The sequence below is a fragment of the Triticum aestivum genome, chromosome 7D, assembly GCF_018294505.1.
Source record: "Triticum aestivum cultivar Chinese Spring chromosome 7D, IWGSC CS RefSeq v2.1, whole genome shotgun sequence".
NCBI classification, from domain to species: Eukaryota; Viridiplantae; Streptophyta; class Magnoliopsida; order Poales; family Poaceae; genus Triticum; species Triticum aestivum.
In genome coordinates, this window is record NC_057814.1 from 497,786,221 (window position 1) to 497,802,404 (window position 16,184).

General features: G+C 46.6%; 1 protein-coding gene and 1 pseudogene across 2 annotated transcripts; both read right to left on the reverse strand.

Annotated features, from left to right (window-relative positions):
• Positions 1 to 2,067: 2,067 nt before the first annotated feature.
• Positions 2,068 to 5,188, reverse strand: LOC123165356 (uncharacterized). Of its 2 annotated transcripts, XM_044582988.1 has the most exons (5): positions 5,082 to 5,181; positions 4,756 to 4,988; positions 3,346 to 3,490; positions 2,690 to 2,783; positions 2,068 to 2,566 (listed from the first exon to the last, which is right to left on the reverse strand). In XM_044582988.1, exons 1-5 carry the CDS (start codon positions 5,103 to 5,105, stop codon positions 2,244 to 2,246), a joined length of 819 nt encoding a protein of 272 aa, XP_044438923.1. In that variant the 5' UTR covers positions 5,106 to 5,181; the 3' UTR covers positions 2,068 to 2,243. The 2 variants fall into 2 exon arrangements, with proteins under 2 accessions (XP_044438923.1, XP_044438921.1); XM_044582986.1 differs by having other exon boundaries at positions 4,756 to 5,188.
• Positions 5,189 to 6,078: 890 nt separating this feature from the next.
• Positions 6,079 to 8,858, reverse strand: LOC123171194 (zinc finger protein ENHYDROUS-like; annotated as a pseudogene).
• Between the last annotated feature and the right edge of the window lie 7,326 nt (positions 8,859 to 16,184).

The window sequence follows — 16,184 nt, forward strand, 5'->3', positions numbered from 1 at the left end:
CTCGTGGGATTTGATTTGATGTTGCTCTCCGATGGATCTCCGTAGATCTAGCCTTCGTTTGAGTGTCTACATATTGGATCCTCCGATTCACGCTTCTTTTCTTCGGCGCCGGTTGGTGTTCTGATGCATTGGTCCTATTGGACCTTAGCACGACGACTTCACGACTGTCTATTACAACAAATTCTGCTTGACTTCGATAAGGGAGGGACAATGACAACGACATGCGTTCGACTCGCTCCAATGCTTGTAGTTGTTGCTAGATAGTCTACAAACCTAAATGTGATTTTGTTGTTGCTAGGTAGTCTACGAACCTAGATGTGATTTCAGTTATTTCTGATGTTCATTATGGTGCCATGGAAGATGATGAATTTGATCGGAAGTTTTTCCTTGAAAAAATGACATGTCTCTTTAATTTGGAAGGCTACCAATTCTGGAATTTTTTCTCAACACATCCCCGTCCATCAACTTCACTTTAGGAGGGTAATTGGTCTTTGTGGGAGATAATGTGTCGGTCGTGGTAGAAGTTGAGTTCCTCGTGGTAGAAGTTGAGTCGTGTTGCTCCATGACGAAGAAGACTTCGGCGCCCTTAAAGAGTTGAGTGTATTTCCCAATTTATAAAAGAAAGTTTTTAAGGGGTTGCTCCATGACAAAGAAGACTTGGCACCCTTAAAGAGTTGTGTATTTCCCAATTTATAAAAGAAAGTTTTGTAATGGGTTAATATATGGGAAACGTTTCCAGACGGCGCGCCGGCGGAAACGTTCCGCCGGACACGCGCGGGCCCTGCGATCGCTATTGATCATGCGACTGGCGATGGAAGCACCCCTTAGAAAAAAAAACAAGGCGACGAGAGCACTGCTTCCAATCGTTCTTTTCCCATCTTCTTCTTCCCCGCAACGAGGACGCCGGGGCACCCGCATCACAGGCACCAGCCCCCGCCCGCACCCACCAGCACACATGTCTCCGGCCGCGCCCCGGCATCCTTGGCCATGCGCGTGGCCCCGATGAGATCCACCGCCGCAAGCCTCCCCCCTCTCCTCTCCCTGTTCCTCCTCCACACCTCCATCTCCTTCTCAGGGAGCATGCTACTCTGCTCAGTTTTTTTTGCTGGAAGCGGCTTGATTGGGAGCTGGAAACAGGATCCTTTTTTGCTGCAACCGGTCATCGCCGAAGCTGGAACCATCACTGTTTTGCTGGAACCGGGCGGAGCACGAGCTGGAACTGACATTTAATTTTGTTGCGACCGGCTACAGAAAAGCTTCAACCGGCGGCAAAAAAAGCTTCAATCATAGACAAGGAAGCCATGGACGATGCCGAAAAGCTGCAACCGGCTCCCTTGTTTGCTACAACCAGCTACAGAAAAGCTTCAACCGGCGGCAAAAAAAGCTTCATCCATAGACGACGGAAGCCATGGACGACGCCGAAAAGCTGCAACCGGCTCCATTGTTTGCTACAACCGGCTTCATTTTTGATACAAACAAAGGATGGTCGTGGGGCACCGGCGATGACAAGTTTTGCTGTAACCGTAGATGTTTTTTGGTACTACCGGCGAATTTTTTTGCTAACTCCATCAAGGCAGAGCTATGACCTCGCGACGGCGGCGATGATGATTTTTGCTGCAACCATAGTTGGATTTGCTACTACCGGCGAAGTTTTTGCTACATCCATTCTCAAGCGCGAACAGCGAGCACGAAAACAAGATGCTGTTGTGGGGTTCCCGCGAATCCCAGCGACGAGAACTAGCAAGGAGCAGTGCTGCGACCTGGAGGAAGGCGGGTAGGAGGAGAGCGTGGCCCCCGCCCCGCCGAGCTGCAGGAGGGTCCGTGCGCGAGATGCGGGGGAGAAAGACAAGGGTGCTGCCAGAGGAAGAAGGGAGCTGGGACGAACCGTTTTTACCTAGATCTGACGGTCTAACGTAATTGGATCTGACGGCCCGCGCGACCGGCCGAATCGTTGGGCCGGCGCAGATCAGTTCCCTTAATATATTGCCTATGGCCTTTTCAGAAGAAGAAAAATGATCACACCTCTAACACAGATAAAGTATCCATGCTTCAGCGTAGCATTACCAATTAGCCAGGAACATAACATGTCTTTATTAAACTGGTCTCAACACTCGGAAGTTTTAACTGACACAGTACGGCAGGGGACACACGCTGTACAATACATCCATATTCATAACACGAGTTATTTTCGACAGATTTAAAGCCCAATAGGCACCAAGAGCGTTTGAACTTGTAGTATATGTTCATGCCCTCTTGAACAGAACAACTAGGATGACCGCCATGGCAAGAGCCATGAAAGATCCACCAGCCGCCATCTCCGCGAACGAAGGCTTTTTAGAGGATGAGCCAGGTCCGGCCTCAGCTTCTGCCGGGTTGTGGAACAGGTCTTGGAAAAAGTTGGTTATGTTGTCAACCATCTCCATCATCGTCTTCTTCGCATTGTCCACAAAGTCCGACAAAGGCGAGGCAGTGGGCAGTGCATATTCTGGGGATGCCTCTTCAAATTTCTCCGGTGACTCTACTGAGTCAGTAGAGTCGGTGCCCTCAGGAAAAGTATTGACCAGAGCTGTATCACAGGAGAAGACAGTAATGGTCATACAATACCCACAGAAAAATAATGGGGGTACAGTTTGCGAGAAACAATAAACGCAAGATGTAACTTTTGAGGTTAGGACAAGGTGAAACATACTTTGCTGGTGACTCTTGTAAAATTCCATAACCCTCTCATTCTTCAACACCGCGTCCCACACATTTTTATCTGATGCAAGCGAGGCAACAACGCTCTGGAGATCAAGATGAAAAAACATAAGTGACAGAAACGGGATGTCAGAATGCCTCGGCTCAACTAAATCTTGCGATGCTACATATAGTTAATCACTTGACATAAATTATCTAATGACAAGAGGTATGCAACTAAAAGATGAAAATAATTCATTAAAACCATGAATTAAATGTTGGTATGTTACATACAAATTCACCTGGCATCAATTATCTAATGACAAGGTGCCATGCTTCTGGAAATGAAGCAGCTAAAAAATGGAAACCATGAACACCACACTACAACACACTCATATACAAACTAAAAGTACACAACCTACCAAAATTATCAAGGGAACAGCATAAAGCAACGATAACAAGCTATAAACTGATTGATGACTGCCACAGTATGACGTCAACACAACAAATCCTCAGTGATAACAGGTCCATAGAATTTAACTAAAAGTGTCTCTTTTCAAAAGCAACTTCACTAAAATTTTACGAGTATACAAAGCCAACAACAGAGAAATAACAGTGCAATCCATATAGACGGTAAGAACAACTGATTAAAGCAATGCAGTTACAGACCTGAGCCTCTGGGCTTGATTTTAACAATGTAAAAGCCTGCACTACATGTCCCGGCATAGCAGGAATCAATGCATCGGCTCCCAGCTTGCTAAGCTCTTGATCATGTTCCTTAACAACTTCTACTGGAGTCTCTTTAAAATAAACCCTACAAACAATCATTTTGTAAGGCTTCTTAAACAGAACATTTGGATAAAGTAACATAAGATGTACATGAAGAAGAAGGAAATATGTGCAAATGGAACAAATTCTGAAACATAAAGGTAGCAAAAACTTCAATATAAACAAACATAACATTTGTACTGGATGCACAGAGCGTTTTCTCCTGCAATATACAAGAGAACTGAAGGGGCAGCGTTGTAAGGATGTGACGAAATCATAGCCTGTTCAAGGTTAGCTTGTTGAATGAACCAACATGAGTTTAAAAAAAAACATGAGTTAGTCAACTGGAGTAGTGTAAAGGAACCAAACTGGACTCGCCTTCCTTTATTTACTACTCACTAATATATTGGAGCAGTGATGTCTGGAGTTCTTAGTGATAAGTGAAGAATAGAACCATAATTTGATAACAAATTTTAAACACAAACAGGCCTTCGAACTTCATGGCATGCTTATTTTCTTTTTGACACTAAAAGGGCAGCCCGGTGCACGTAGCTCCCGCTTGCGCAGGGTTCGGGGAAGGGTCAGAGGCTGTTTCGAGGACTTGAGGTCACAAGCAACAGCTTCACCGCTGCACCAAGGCTCCCCTTCTTATTTTCTTTTTGACACTCAGAAAACTAATTTTGATTTGATACTTCTTGAGTGCAAATTGAACACTCCCCTGAACAGCACCATAATTGACCCATCACATACAAAATGAACATAAATTTCAGAGAGGTTCTTCTCTTTATCATGAAGTATAAGTAATGGGTACAGTGAAGTATTTGACTTACAATTACAATAAGGCGATCTACAACGCGATGCTACCTACAGGCGCTAGGGGAGAAGATCCCAGCCGTTTTGCCAGATTGGGACTCTTTCCCTGGCTCAAGGTTGGCATCACTACTCTTTCCCACTGCTCTACCTATGCGATGCAGCGCTTACTTTAGGTGCGTTGGAGACAAGAGCTCTTAGCGTAGGCGCTTTCTAACTCGGTACATTTTTTACTATTTTCTTCCTTAAGCATCCCTATAAGCGTAACATGTCCTAGGGTCTCAAATTTAAGCAGTATACGAATCCAGTTCTTAAACCCTCATAAATCAATTTGGTACCATCAAATCAGAACGGGCATATTATCAAGAGAGCATAAAGCTTCTTAATATTCCAGACCACCGGCCAAAGCAATCAGAGGAAAATCAATCGTCCCCGAGAAAACCCAGAGAGCAAATCGATCTCCAACTCGACAAGTCCCAAGAAGAAATGCATCCAAGTCACCTGTCAATAGCTTCCCGGAGCTCGGCGGTGGCCTCCTCGGCCTCCTCCCGCGACGGCGGGGCGAAGACCAGCCTCGGCCCCCCGACCACCGCCACGTCCGCCTCGGACGCCGACTCGGACCTCCAGTCCGCGAACTCCCAGTCGTCCACCTCCCAGGACGCCCACTGCGACCCGGCCGGCGCCACCGCGGGGATCTCCCCGGCCGCGGACAGCAGCGGCGCCGCCGACGCGGCCTCGGCGGCGGGCGCCGTGGCGAAGGACGGGGCGACGTTGCGGAAGCGGCCCGCCGCCGCCGCGGCGCCCCCGGCGAGGCCGACCTTCGCGGCGGTGCGCATGACGCCTCCTCCCATGGCTGATGGCTCTCTCCTCTTTCGGTGGCGTCTCGCCTCTCCTCTCCTCTGCGCTCTCCCCCTTTCGTTTCTACCGTCCGAAAAAATCGGGGGGCAATTGCAAAAGAGACCTTGTGGTTTTCTAAGCTGGCTCGTGTAAGCCTTCTCTCGTGTCAGACAAGTGTAGGAAGGTGCGTGTTATGAAATACTCCCTCTGTCCTTATAGTGTCAAAAACGTTTTTATATTTTGAGACGGAGGGAGTAAAAGATTGTTCGGGGTGTTTCGTGTGAGTATACTGTGAGGGGAGGGAGGCGGTAGGGTGAGAAAGTGGATAAGAACAGAGCTTCTCTCAGATTAAAGAAAATGAAAAAAAATGGAACAGTGCTTGACTTCGATACGAAGTTATCCAGACGCGGATAGATAGACTGCGAATGACACGCGGGGCCACGTGTAAGAACACAACTGCCGACCTTTTCTTGTCCTTTTCTTCATCACTGCTCGTTTGATTCACTTAATCAAGAGGTAAAAGCACCTCAAGTATCCTAACTTGCATGAAATGTGATGATTTAATTTCAAATTTGCAAAATGCAACTCCATCATACCTCAACTTGCACTAGATGTGATGATTTAGTCCCCAGCCTATCACAGCTCGACAGCTGGCAGCCAGGTGGCTTGGCTGGTCTTCGTCCGCACTTTTGCAGGAAACACCCTGTCGTCTTCTCTAATTAACCCGCAGTACTGGATGTTAAGGTGCAGTTAACTGCAGGAAACACCGACTGATCTGTGAATGAACTTGAAAGGAAACTTTGCTTCAGGGCAGGGCAGGGCAGGAGTACTAAGCTGAAGCCTAAAGGAACAAAAGTAACTTACGTACTTGATTGTAACCTAAGAAACAAAAGAACGGCGAAAGACTGACGACTAGCTGCTGCTAATTAGACACAAGCAGCATTTTACAGCTGCTGTGCTACGTGTTACGACTGCCCAGCAGTCCTTTCACAGGATCGGCGAGCTGCTCGGGTTCCTCTCCCACGGCTTGGCCTGAGCGCCCGGGCCGGAGCCGAACGTCTCCGTCGCGCCGCTGCCGGTCCGGGCCATGCCGACCGCGCCGCCCATGGGCTGCATGAACACGGGGAGGCCCCTGCTCGTCGTTGCGCCGGTGGGGCTCATCCCGAGCCCCAGGAAGTCCAGCGTGACCGGCTTGGCGCTGAACAGTGATGACTGGCCCATCATGAGCTCCGGCAACCCCATCGGACCGCCGGTAGAGTCGTATGGTAACCCGAGGCCCAGCCCGGCCGACATCATCGGAGCTGGCTCGGGCTCCAACCGCGGCGGCCATTGCTGCAGCGACCCCTCCGGGAACTGCATTTGCATGGGCTCCTGGTGGTGGTGCTGCTGCTGTTGATGCTGACCTGACGACGTCGACGCCGGCGACGACGACGAGATGTCCAGGCCCAGCCCACGCAGGAACGAGGAGCTCGACGAGGTGGCGCCCATCTGCGCCGCCTTCTGAAGCAGCGTCGTGGCGGACATGTGCGCCGACGGGGACGGCGACGGCGGCGGGAGCTGCTGTTGCCGGTCAGCCGCAGGGGCCGAGAGCTGGGCGGACGCGGCGTCGGTCACGAGGCACAGCGACGGGGACTTGGCGGCCAGTGCGCGCTCCGGGTACTGCGGCGCCTGGGCCATGAAAGACGGCGCGAACATGCTGCCGAGGAGGCTCTGCGACGTGGCCGAGACGCTGCTGGTGCTGGCACTGACATAATGACATTGACGCCGTTGACCGAGGGCGGGGACGGCATTAGCGGCGCCGGCGGCGTGTACTGGACGACGGGCTCAGGCGCGGCAGCGCCGATCTCCCGCTCTGCATGAAGCACAAGAGTATCAGCGAATCAGCAGCAGGATTCAGATCATCACAGATAATAAAAGATTAACGTTAAGCGCTAGAAGCTGGTGCAATAGAGAGAGACAGGGCCAGAAAGCAACGGGAGGGGGGAGCCTAGTCATGATGGGACTCTTTTTCGTGTGTTCGTGGGCCACTAAACAGAAGTTCAGAACTCACATATGCCCTTTATACGATCCTAAAAGAATCCATCAAGTGGCATTCCTCATCATCTCTCAAAGATCGAAGCTGGTTTCTTGCTCTGTATGAATTTAACAAGTGCGTAAACTAATTGATTGGATTTCGAGATGCGGGCGTGCAAGAAAATGTATGTACTGGGTCACTGCTCCCCCAAGCTCTCGGACAAAAACTGCATTTTTTTGGGAGCTCTCTCGGTCTCGGTTCCATTCCAGACAAAAATCCACCACAGTAAAATCCTTCTACCCCGTCACGCAATCTTACAAAAACCATAACGCTCCAAAATATACTAACGCAATGGTCAAAGCGGCAGTACGTCCAGTACTGTCAATTTTGACCTGACGTGAACGAGAGCAGCTAAAATTGACGGACGAACAGTAGTGCGTTGACCATCATTACCTTGCTCCTCGTGCTGCTGCGGCGCGGGCGCCGGCGGCAGCTGTGGTCCGGCAGGGTGTTTCCTGCAGTTAACTGCACCTTAACATCCAGTACTGCGGGTTAATTAGAGAAGACGGCAGGGTGTTTCCTGCAAAAGTGCAGACGAAGCCTGGTCAAGCCACCTGGCTGCCACCTGTCGAGCTGTGATAGGTTGGGGACTAAATCATCACATCTAGTGCAAGTTGGAGTATGGTGAAATTGCATTTTGCAAGTTTGGGACTAAATCATCACATTTCATGCAAGTTAGGGTACTTGGGGTGCTTTTACCTCCTCAATCAAAGATTCGCATATTCATACGATTTTTCCTTTTTTTCGCCGCATACGTAATAGCAACCCATCCTGATTTCAAGCCCTTTTCGTTTTGTTTTCTGGGCCTTTTCAAGGCCACGTCTCAATGCATGTCTTTGCCTTTTTATTTTTATTTTTATTCACATTTCTCTTCTTTTTTATGATTTCCATTTAACCTTTATATGTCTTTGATTTTTTTTTAAAATTTCCTGCCTTTTTTACTTTACTATTTTTGTCCTTGTCACATTTTTCTTTCTTTGTCTTTTTATAATACTTAAATTACCATTCATTTTATTTCGAATATGCAAGTTAGCATGCTTCTAACAACATGATTGCAACAACAAAATTTATTTTCCCATTGCATGGACATAAAAAATTAGTTAGGATTGTAAAAAAGTAGGTTTTTCTTTTGCAAACTTGCGACCCAGTCACACACTTGTCTTTAAAGATGAATAGATCGACGGTTTCTCGCAAAAAAACATGCAACTGCACATCATGGAAATTGCGTGTACTTTTTTGGGGGCACAAGGCGCACATAACTAGGGGTGCAGAGAAGTTCTCTTTTTCAGCGGGCATAATACACAGGTTGAGATTAAAAAAATAAGATATTTTGAGTTTATTTCCAAATCTGCGCCAATTGCATGTGGTGAGCAACTGCAAGGGGTACAACACGCATAATTAGGGGATGCGGGTGGGTTGAGAGCGGGGGGCGCCCAACATGGTGTTGTTATTATTATTATTACTATAAATAGTACTATTGTCTTCAGGGGGAAAACAGGTGAAAATTTGAGAAAGAAGGAAAAAAATCAAAACAAAAGTTGAACGTTAGGTTCTTTTAGGTAGGTGAGATTAGGGCTGGGGTGAGCCTCATCACACCTCTTGGACGAAACTTGTAGGTGAAGCTGAAGGAGACACGGAGGAATGTCATGGGGAGGCGGAAGAGTGCCTCGGCGAGGAGGTCGCCGTTGTACATTGGGGATGCCTGCAGCGGTGATACGGGGCGACCCCGACATGTGATTCATCTCGTCCCCATCCTTGTGCCTCAATCGGCGCTCATGTTTTCTATTTGAAAGAGGCTGACGATTGTAGAAGGCACCGGTGGCGACACGGGTTTGCCCACCCATAGGCTGGGACTGTCTGGTGAGAAGGGAGACACTTCTGGAGCGAATGGGATGCTCTGGCAGGAGAGATTTTTGTTAAATGGGTTCACCTAATGATAACCCACAAGTATATGGGATCGTTTGTAGCCTTCTTCAATAAATAAGAGTGTCGAACCCAACGAGGAGCTAAAGGTAGAACAAATATTCCCTCAAGTTCTATCGACCACCGATACAACTCTACGCATGCTTAACGTTTACTTTACCTAAAACAAGTATGAAACTATTTTGCAAGAATATCACAACGAGTATTTTGCGAGAATAAAACTATGAATAAATTGCAAGGTAATAAAAGTGGATAGCTTTTGTCAACAAGAAAGTTATTTGTCCCTAGGTAATCGATAACAAGTACCGGTAATCATTCTTGTAATTTTATATGACGGAGAGGCATGAGCTAACATACTTTCTCTACTTGGATCATATGCACTTATGATTGGACCCCTAGCAAGCATCCGCAACTACTAAAGACCATTAAGGTCGTGAAACCCAACCGTAGCATTAAGTATCAAGTCCTCTTTATCCCATACGCAACAACCCACCTACTTGGGTTTAAGCTTCTGTCACTCTCGCAACCCACCATAAGCGAATCATGAACGTATTGCAACACCCTACAACGAGGACCCCTCACGTTTGCGCGAGACGGAGGGCACCGTAGGACAGCACCATAAATAAAATATACAATCATACCAACCAAGATCACGATTAACCCACATAACAAAACGGATCTACTCAGACATCATAGGATAACCATAGATCATTGGGAAATAATATATGGAGTTGAGCACCATGTTTAAGTAGAGATTACAGCGGGGAGAAGGGGTGTTACATCGCTGCATAAAGGGGGAGAGAGTTGGTGTTGACGGTAGCAAGATTGTTGATGTAGATCGCCGTCACGATCCTTGCCCCGGCGGTGTTCCGGCGCCACCGGGAGAGAGGGGGAGAGAGCCCCCCTCCTCCTCCTTCTTCTTTCTTGGCCTCCCCCCTAGAGGGGAGGAGAGTTCCCCCTCTGGTCCATGGCCTCCATGGCGGTGGAGGGGCGGGAGCCCCTCCGAATTGGATCTCCCTCTCTGTTCCCTTCTGTTTCGTGTTCCCTAGATCTAGCCGAAAACCGTTTCTTATATTCCGGGAGATCCGTAATTCCGATTGCACTGAGATTTTAACACGGTTTTTTTTTCCGGATATAAGCTTCCTTGCGCCCGAAGTAGAGCTCCAACCGACATACGAGGTGAGCACAACCCACCACCACGAGCCTGGCTCCTGGGTCGCACCCTGGTGTCTTGTGGGTTGTGTGGGCCTCCGTTTGCGGTGATTCCAACTCCCAAAAATCACATATATACCAAAATAATTCTCCGTAAAATTTTATCGCGTTGGACTTTGTTTGATATGGATTTTTTCCGAAACAAAAAACATGCAACAAACAGGAACTGGGCACTGGATCAATAAGTTAGTCCAAATAAATCATATAAAATGTTGCCAAAAGTATGTAAAACTTGTATAATATTGGCATGAAACAATAAAAAATTATAGATACGACGGAGACGTATCAGCATTCCCAAGCTTAATTCCTGCTCGTCGTCGAGTAGGTAAATGATAAAAAAGATAATTTTTGATGTGTAATGCTTCCTAGCATAAACTTGATCATACGTCTAATCATGGCATGAATATTAAGACATAAGTGATTCAAAGCAATAGTCTATAATTTGACATAAAGACATCAATACTCAGGCATCCCAACAAACAATCATGTCTTTTAAAATATCAACGCTAAAGAAATCTATCCCTACAAAATCATATAGTCTTGTCATGCTCTGTCTTCTTAACACAAAGTTTTTATCATGCACAACCTCGATGACAAGCTGAGCAATTGGTTCATACTTTTTAACGCGCTTCAGCTTTTTCAACCCTCACGCAAATACATGAGCGCAAGTCATGGATATAGCACTACGGGTGGAATAGAGTATGATGATAGGGGTAAATATAGAGAAGACAAAAAAGTAAGAAAGTCTCACATCGACGTGGCTAACTAACGGGCTATGGAGATGCCCATCAATCGATATCAATGCGAGGAGTAGGGATTGTCATGCAATGAATGCACTAAGAGCTATAAGTGTATGAAATCTCAATACGAAAACTAAGTGGATGTGCATCTAATCCTATAATGAAAAATTTCCACTAGTATATGAAAGTGACTAAATAGGAGACTCTATATGAAAAACATGGTGCTACTTTGAAGCACAAGTGTGGTAAAGGATACTAACAATGCCCCTTCTCTCTTTGTTAATTTTTTTCTTTTTCTTTTTTCTTTCCTTTTCTTTCCTTTTTCTTTTTCTTTTTTTCCTTTTTTCTTTTTATTTCTTTTCTCTCGTTGTCCGGAGTCTCATCCCGACTTGTGGGGAATCATAGTCTCCATCATCCTTTCCTCACTGGGGCACTGCTCTAAAAATGAATAATAATGATCATCACACTTCTATTTACTTATAACTCAGAAGAAATAAAAATTACAATTTGATACCTACACTACTGCAGGATGCTGCTAACGTGACACTACGATCAAAGACCCTTTCACGAAACTGTGTGCGATGCATCAATCACAAACGAGGATGTAAAAAAACCGCCAAAAAAGGTGCAAAACGTTTGCAATGGAGGATGCATCAAATACGGTTCATATTTTAGTTGCGTGTGCGATCCAGGGCATGCAATTCAGTCCAATGAACTATTTGCGATGAGGCGGAACAAAAGAAACGGGCAGCCTGATGAAGGAGTGTGCGATATAGAGCATACGGTTCACTCGGATGAACTGTTTGTGATTAGGCAACACAAAAGAAACGGGCAGTCAGATAAAGGTGTGTGCGATATACAGCATACGGATGAACTGTTTGTGATTAGGCAACACAAAAGAAACGGTCAGCCAGATCAAGGTGTGTGTGATTGAGGGCATACGCTTCAGAAGGATTAACTGTTTGCGATTAGGCAACAGAATAGAAACGGGTAAGCCAGATCAAAGTGTCTGCGATTGATGGCATACACTTCACATGGATGAACTGTTTGCGATTAGCCACAACAAACTGAAACAGTTAGATAGATCAACGTGTGTGCGCTAGACAGGCACACCCATTCTAATTAAAAGAAGCGTGAGCGATGGTAATAACGAGCGCGCACGGTTGTTGGAACAAGACGTGTGCTGACATTGCCTATTGCGGTGCACCCTATGGTGCAAACGCCACGTACGCGGCCGAGAAGGCGTACGTGCCCACGTTACGCCTTCCGGGAATAGTGCCGCACTTATAACCGTCAGTAAAGTTTGAGCATGCGTCCCGTCATAATTTTTTTAGAACAACAGGGAGGCCGCGTTCCGTCACATTCCAAATTGCAAACCTGTTCACACTGATCAAAACCTAAACGGTTTCCCACTTAGGAGCGTATTACTACGCGGTTATAAATACTACTACTCCAAGATGACTGCACATTCCTCCTCAACTCCTCATCCACAAAAAGTCAAAAACAAACAAGTCATTCATCATCGTTCCCTTGCGTCCGCCATGGCCAGCGTGAGTTCTGGGTCGAAAGATTGCCACCAGGGAGAGGCGGGCCTGGAAGCGGGAGCACGAGAGATGTCCTGCCTCGCCGCGAAAGCAGCCAACATGTCCCGCCGCACGGCCATAGCAGCAGAGAGTTCCCGCTGCGCCGCCGAAGTAGCACGGAGGACCCGCCGCGCCGTCGATGCAACAGATTGGTCCGGCCACGCCGCGGAAGTAGAAGAGATGTCCCGCCATGCCGTGAATGCAGCAGAAATGTCCTCCCGCGCGCGGCGGCCTGGGAAAATGCCTCGCGGGCAGGCGAGGACTCTTACAGGCGCATGCGTGCCCTCGTCCTTAGGCAGATGGATCATATCTCTAGGTGGGAGAGGTTGCAGGATGACCTGAAAGCCTCGTTTGAACAGTCTACCGACGTCATCCGGCAACTAAATGAGAGAAATGCGAAGCTCCGAGCTGTAACGCCCAAGATGCGGCTATATCTCCCACGTGTCGAGGCACGACTTAGAGGCATAACCACATAGTGGTTTTGTCGCAAGAAGGGTCATCTTCACACAATCCCATGTAATGAAAAAGAATGGGATAAAGAGTTGGCTTACAATCGCCACTTCACACAATACATAAATATAATTCATACATCATCCAAAATACACACATATAGACCGGCTACGGTCAAAATCCAGATGAAAATAAGACAACCCCAAATGCTAGATCCCCGATCGTCCCAACTGGGCTCCACTACTGATCATCAGGAAAAGACACATAGTAACGACCACGTTCCTCGTCGAACTCCCACTCGAGATTGACCCCATCATCTGCACTGGCATCGTCGGCACCTGCAACTGTTTCGGTAGAATCTGTGAGTCACGAGGACTCAGCAATCTCACACCCGCGAGATCAAGACTATTTAAGCTTATAGGAAAGGATGGTGTAATGAGGTGGAGCTGCAGCAGGCAATAAGCATATATGGTGGCTAGCATACGCAAAAGAGAGCGAGAAGAGAAGCAACGGAACGGTCGTCAACTAGCAATGACCAAGAAGTGATCCTGAACTCCTACTTACGTCATTCATAACTCAAACCGTGTTCACTTCCCGGACTCCGCCGAGAAGAGACCATCACGGCTACACACGCAGTTGATGTATTTTAAATTGGTCAAGTGACAAGTTCTCTACAACCGGACATTAACAAATTCCCATCTTCCTCATAACCGCGGACACGGCTTTCGAAAGATAATACCCTGCAGGGGTGTCCCAACTTAGCCCATCATAAGCTCTCACGGTCAACGAAGGATAAACCTTCTCCCGGAAAAACCCGACCAGTCTCGGAATCCCGGTTTACAAGACATTTCGATAATGGTAAAACAAGACTAGCAAAGCCCCCGAATGTGCCGACAAATCCCGATAGGAGCTGCACATATCTCGTTCTCAGGGCACAACGGATGAGCCAGACGTCGGGTTGGCATAGACACTGGTTGCCCAGGGGGCGCCGGACATCGCTCGGTTTGGGCCAGCACTCGAACGAGCACTGGTCCGGGGGTTTAAAATAAAGATGACCCTCGGGCTCGCGAAAACCCGGGGGAAAGGCTTAGGTGGCAAATGGTAAAACCAAAGTTGGGCCTTGCTGGAGGAGTTTTATTCAAGGCGAACTGTCAAGGGTGTCCCATAAATCACCCAACCGCGTAAGGAATGCAAACTCAAGGAACATAATCCCGGTATAACAGAAACTAGGGCGGCAAGAGTGGAACAAAACACCAGGCATAAGGCCGAGCCTTCCACCCTTTACCAAATATATATAGATGCATTAATTAAATAAGAGATATTGTGATATCCCAACATATCCATGTTCCAACATGGATCAAACTTCAACTTCACCTGCAACTAGCAACGCTATAAGAAGGGCTGAGCAAAAGCGGTAACTTAGCCAAACAACGGTTTGCTAGGAAAGGATGGTTAGAGGCTGACATGGCAATATGGGAGGCATGATATAGCAAGTGATAGGTAGCGCAGCATGGCAATAGAGCGAACAACTAGCAAAGCAAAGATAGAAGTGATTTCGAGGGGTGGTCATCTTGCCTGCAAGGTTCTCAGAGTTGTCGAAAGCTTGATCCTCGTAAGCGTACTCAACAGGTTCCTCGTTCACGAACTCGTCTCCCGGCTCTACCCAAGATAAGAACACAAACAAACGGAACCACAATCAACCACGAGAAATGCACAAGCAACATGATGCAAAACATGTATGATATGCAAGATATGATATGCGATGCATATGCGTGCTCCGGAAGGAAAATGATGAACAAGGCAGTAACTTGGCAAACCAAGCATGCCACTGGAAAGATGAGATAATTTCGGTCGAAATCGATATAAAGATCACCGGAAACGGATGCACGGTTTGCAATTGGCAAGCAAAACAAGAATGACACGAAACTGCGATTAACAGCATGATAGCACTTAAAATGCAACAAACAACAATGCTACCACACCCCAACATAGCAACAAAGCATATGACAGTAAACTACAGGAGATGCTTGACAAAAGATGAACACTGAGCTACTGCTAGTTCACAACATAACAAGCTCAAACAAGCATGGCAAAAGTGCAAAAAGATAACAGGTTCACATACTGTGAGATTACTGGACATGGCAGAAAACAGCATCAGGTAGCAATGTTCAGAGCACGAAATCAACATGCTACAAGAACTTAATATAGCAAAACAAGGCATGGCATTGTTCTAACAAATGCATATCACAAAAGTCCCTTACTGACCATAAGCCAAAAAGGACCATAAGATATGATGGCAAGCATGTAAACATAGCAAGTTTCGTTATCAGGTTTCGGACTTGGCAGAAAACAGAGCATGGCAGAAACAATAATATGTAGGCCTCTTTGTGAGCTTGATGCACTCACCACAAAGCAATGCCTGACAAAACAAGCATACCTACAGCAAGATGTCATGTTTATGAAGCTATCCATAGTAAGAACAAAAGCATAGAATGTATGGATCAACTACAATAAGCTTGGCAAAAATGAATATCATGTTAAGAATCTGCCAGAAATATTTTATAGCAAAAGTAGAGCAAGATTGAGTCATGCTATGGCACTCCATAATTGGAAAAAAGGGCAGGAATGGATCAATTACAACTATAGCTACAAAACATCCTTACTGAACATCTCCAAAATATGCATGGATCTCTCTGTAGCATCAAGTTTTCATGGCAACAAAATAACAGCAGACAAAGACTTAGAGAAATCACTGTCCTTGAAATCAGAAACATTACGGAGCCTAGTTTGCATGCTTGTGCTAGTCACCACAGAGATCACAAAAATACATGGCATACACCACTGGAAAGATGGCATGGCATACAGCAAAACACATGTAGAGCTCATGCCCATAAGATGCATAGATTAAAAGATACAAAAATGACAAATCTCCAAGTTCTGATAAGAACCAGAGGATAACAGCAACTAGCCCTCTTGCAACAGAGATTTGGGCATCAAGATGACCTTTAATGAACATGGTGCAATTGAACAAAATGTAGAGCATCATGAGACGAACAATTTGAAATATTACATGTGCGAAACGGAGCTATGTACAAGGAGTTATGATGCTGT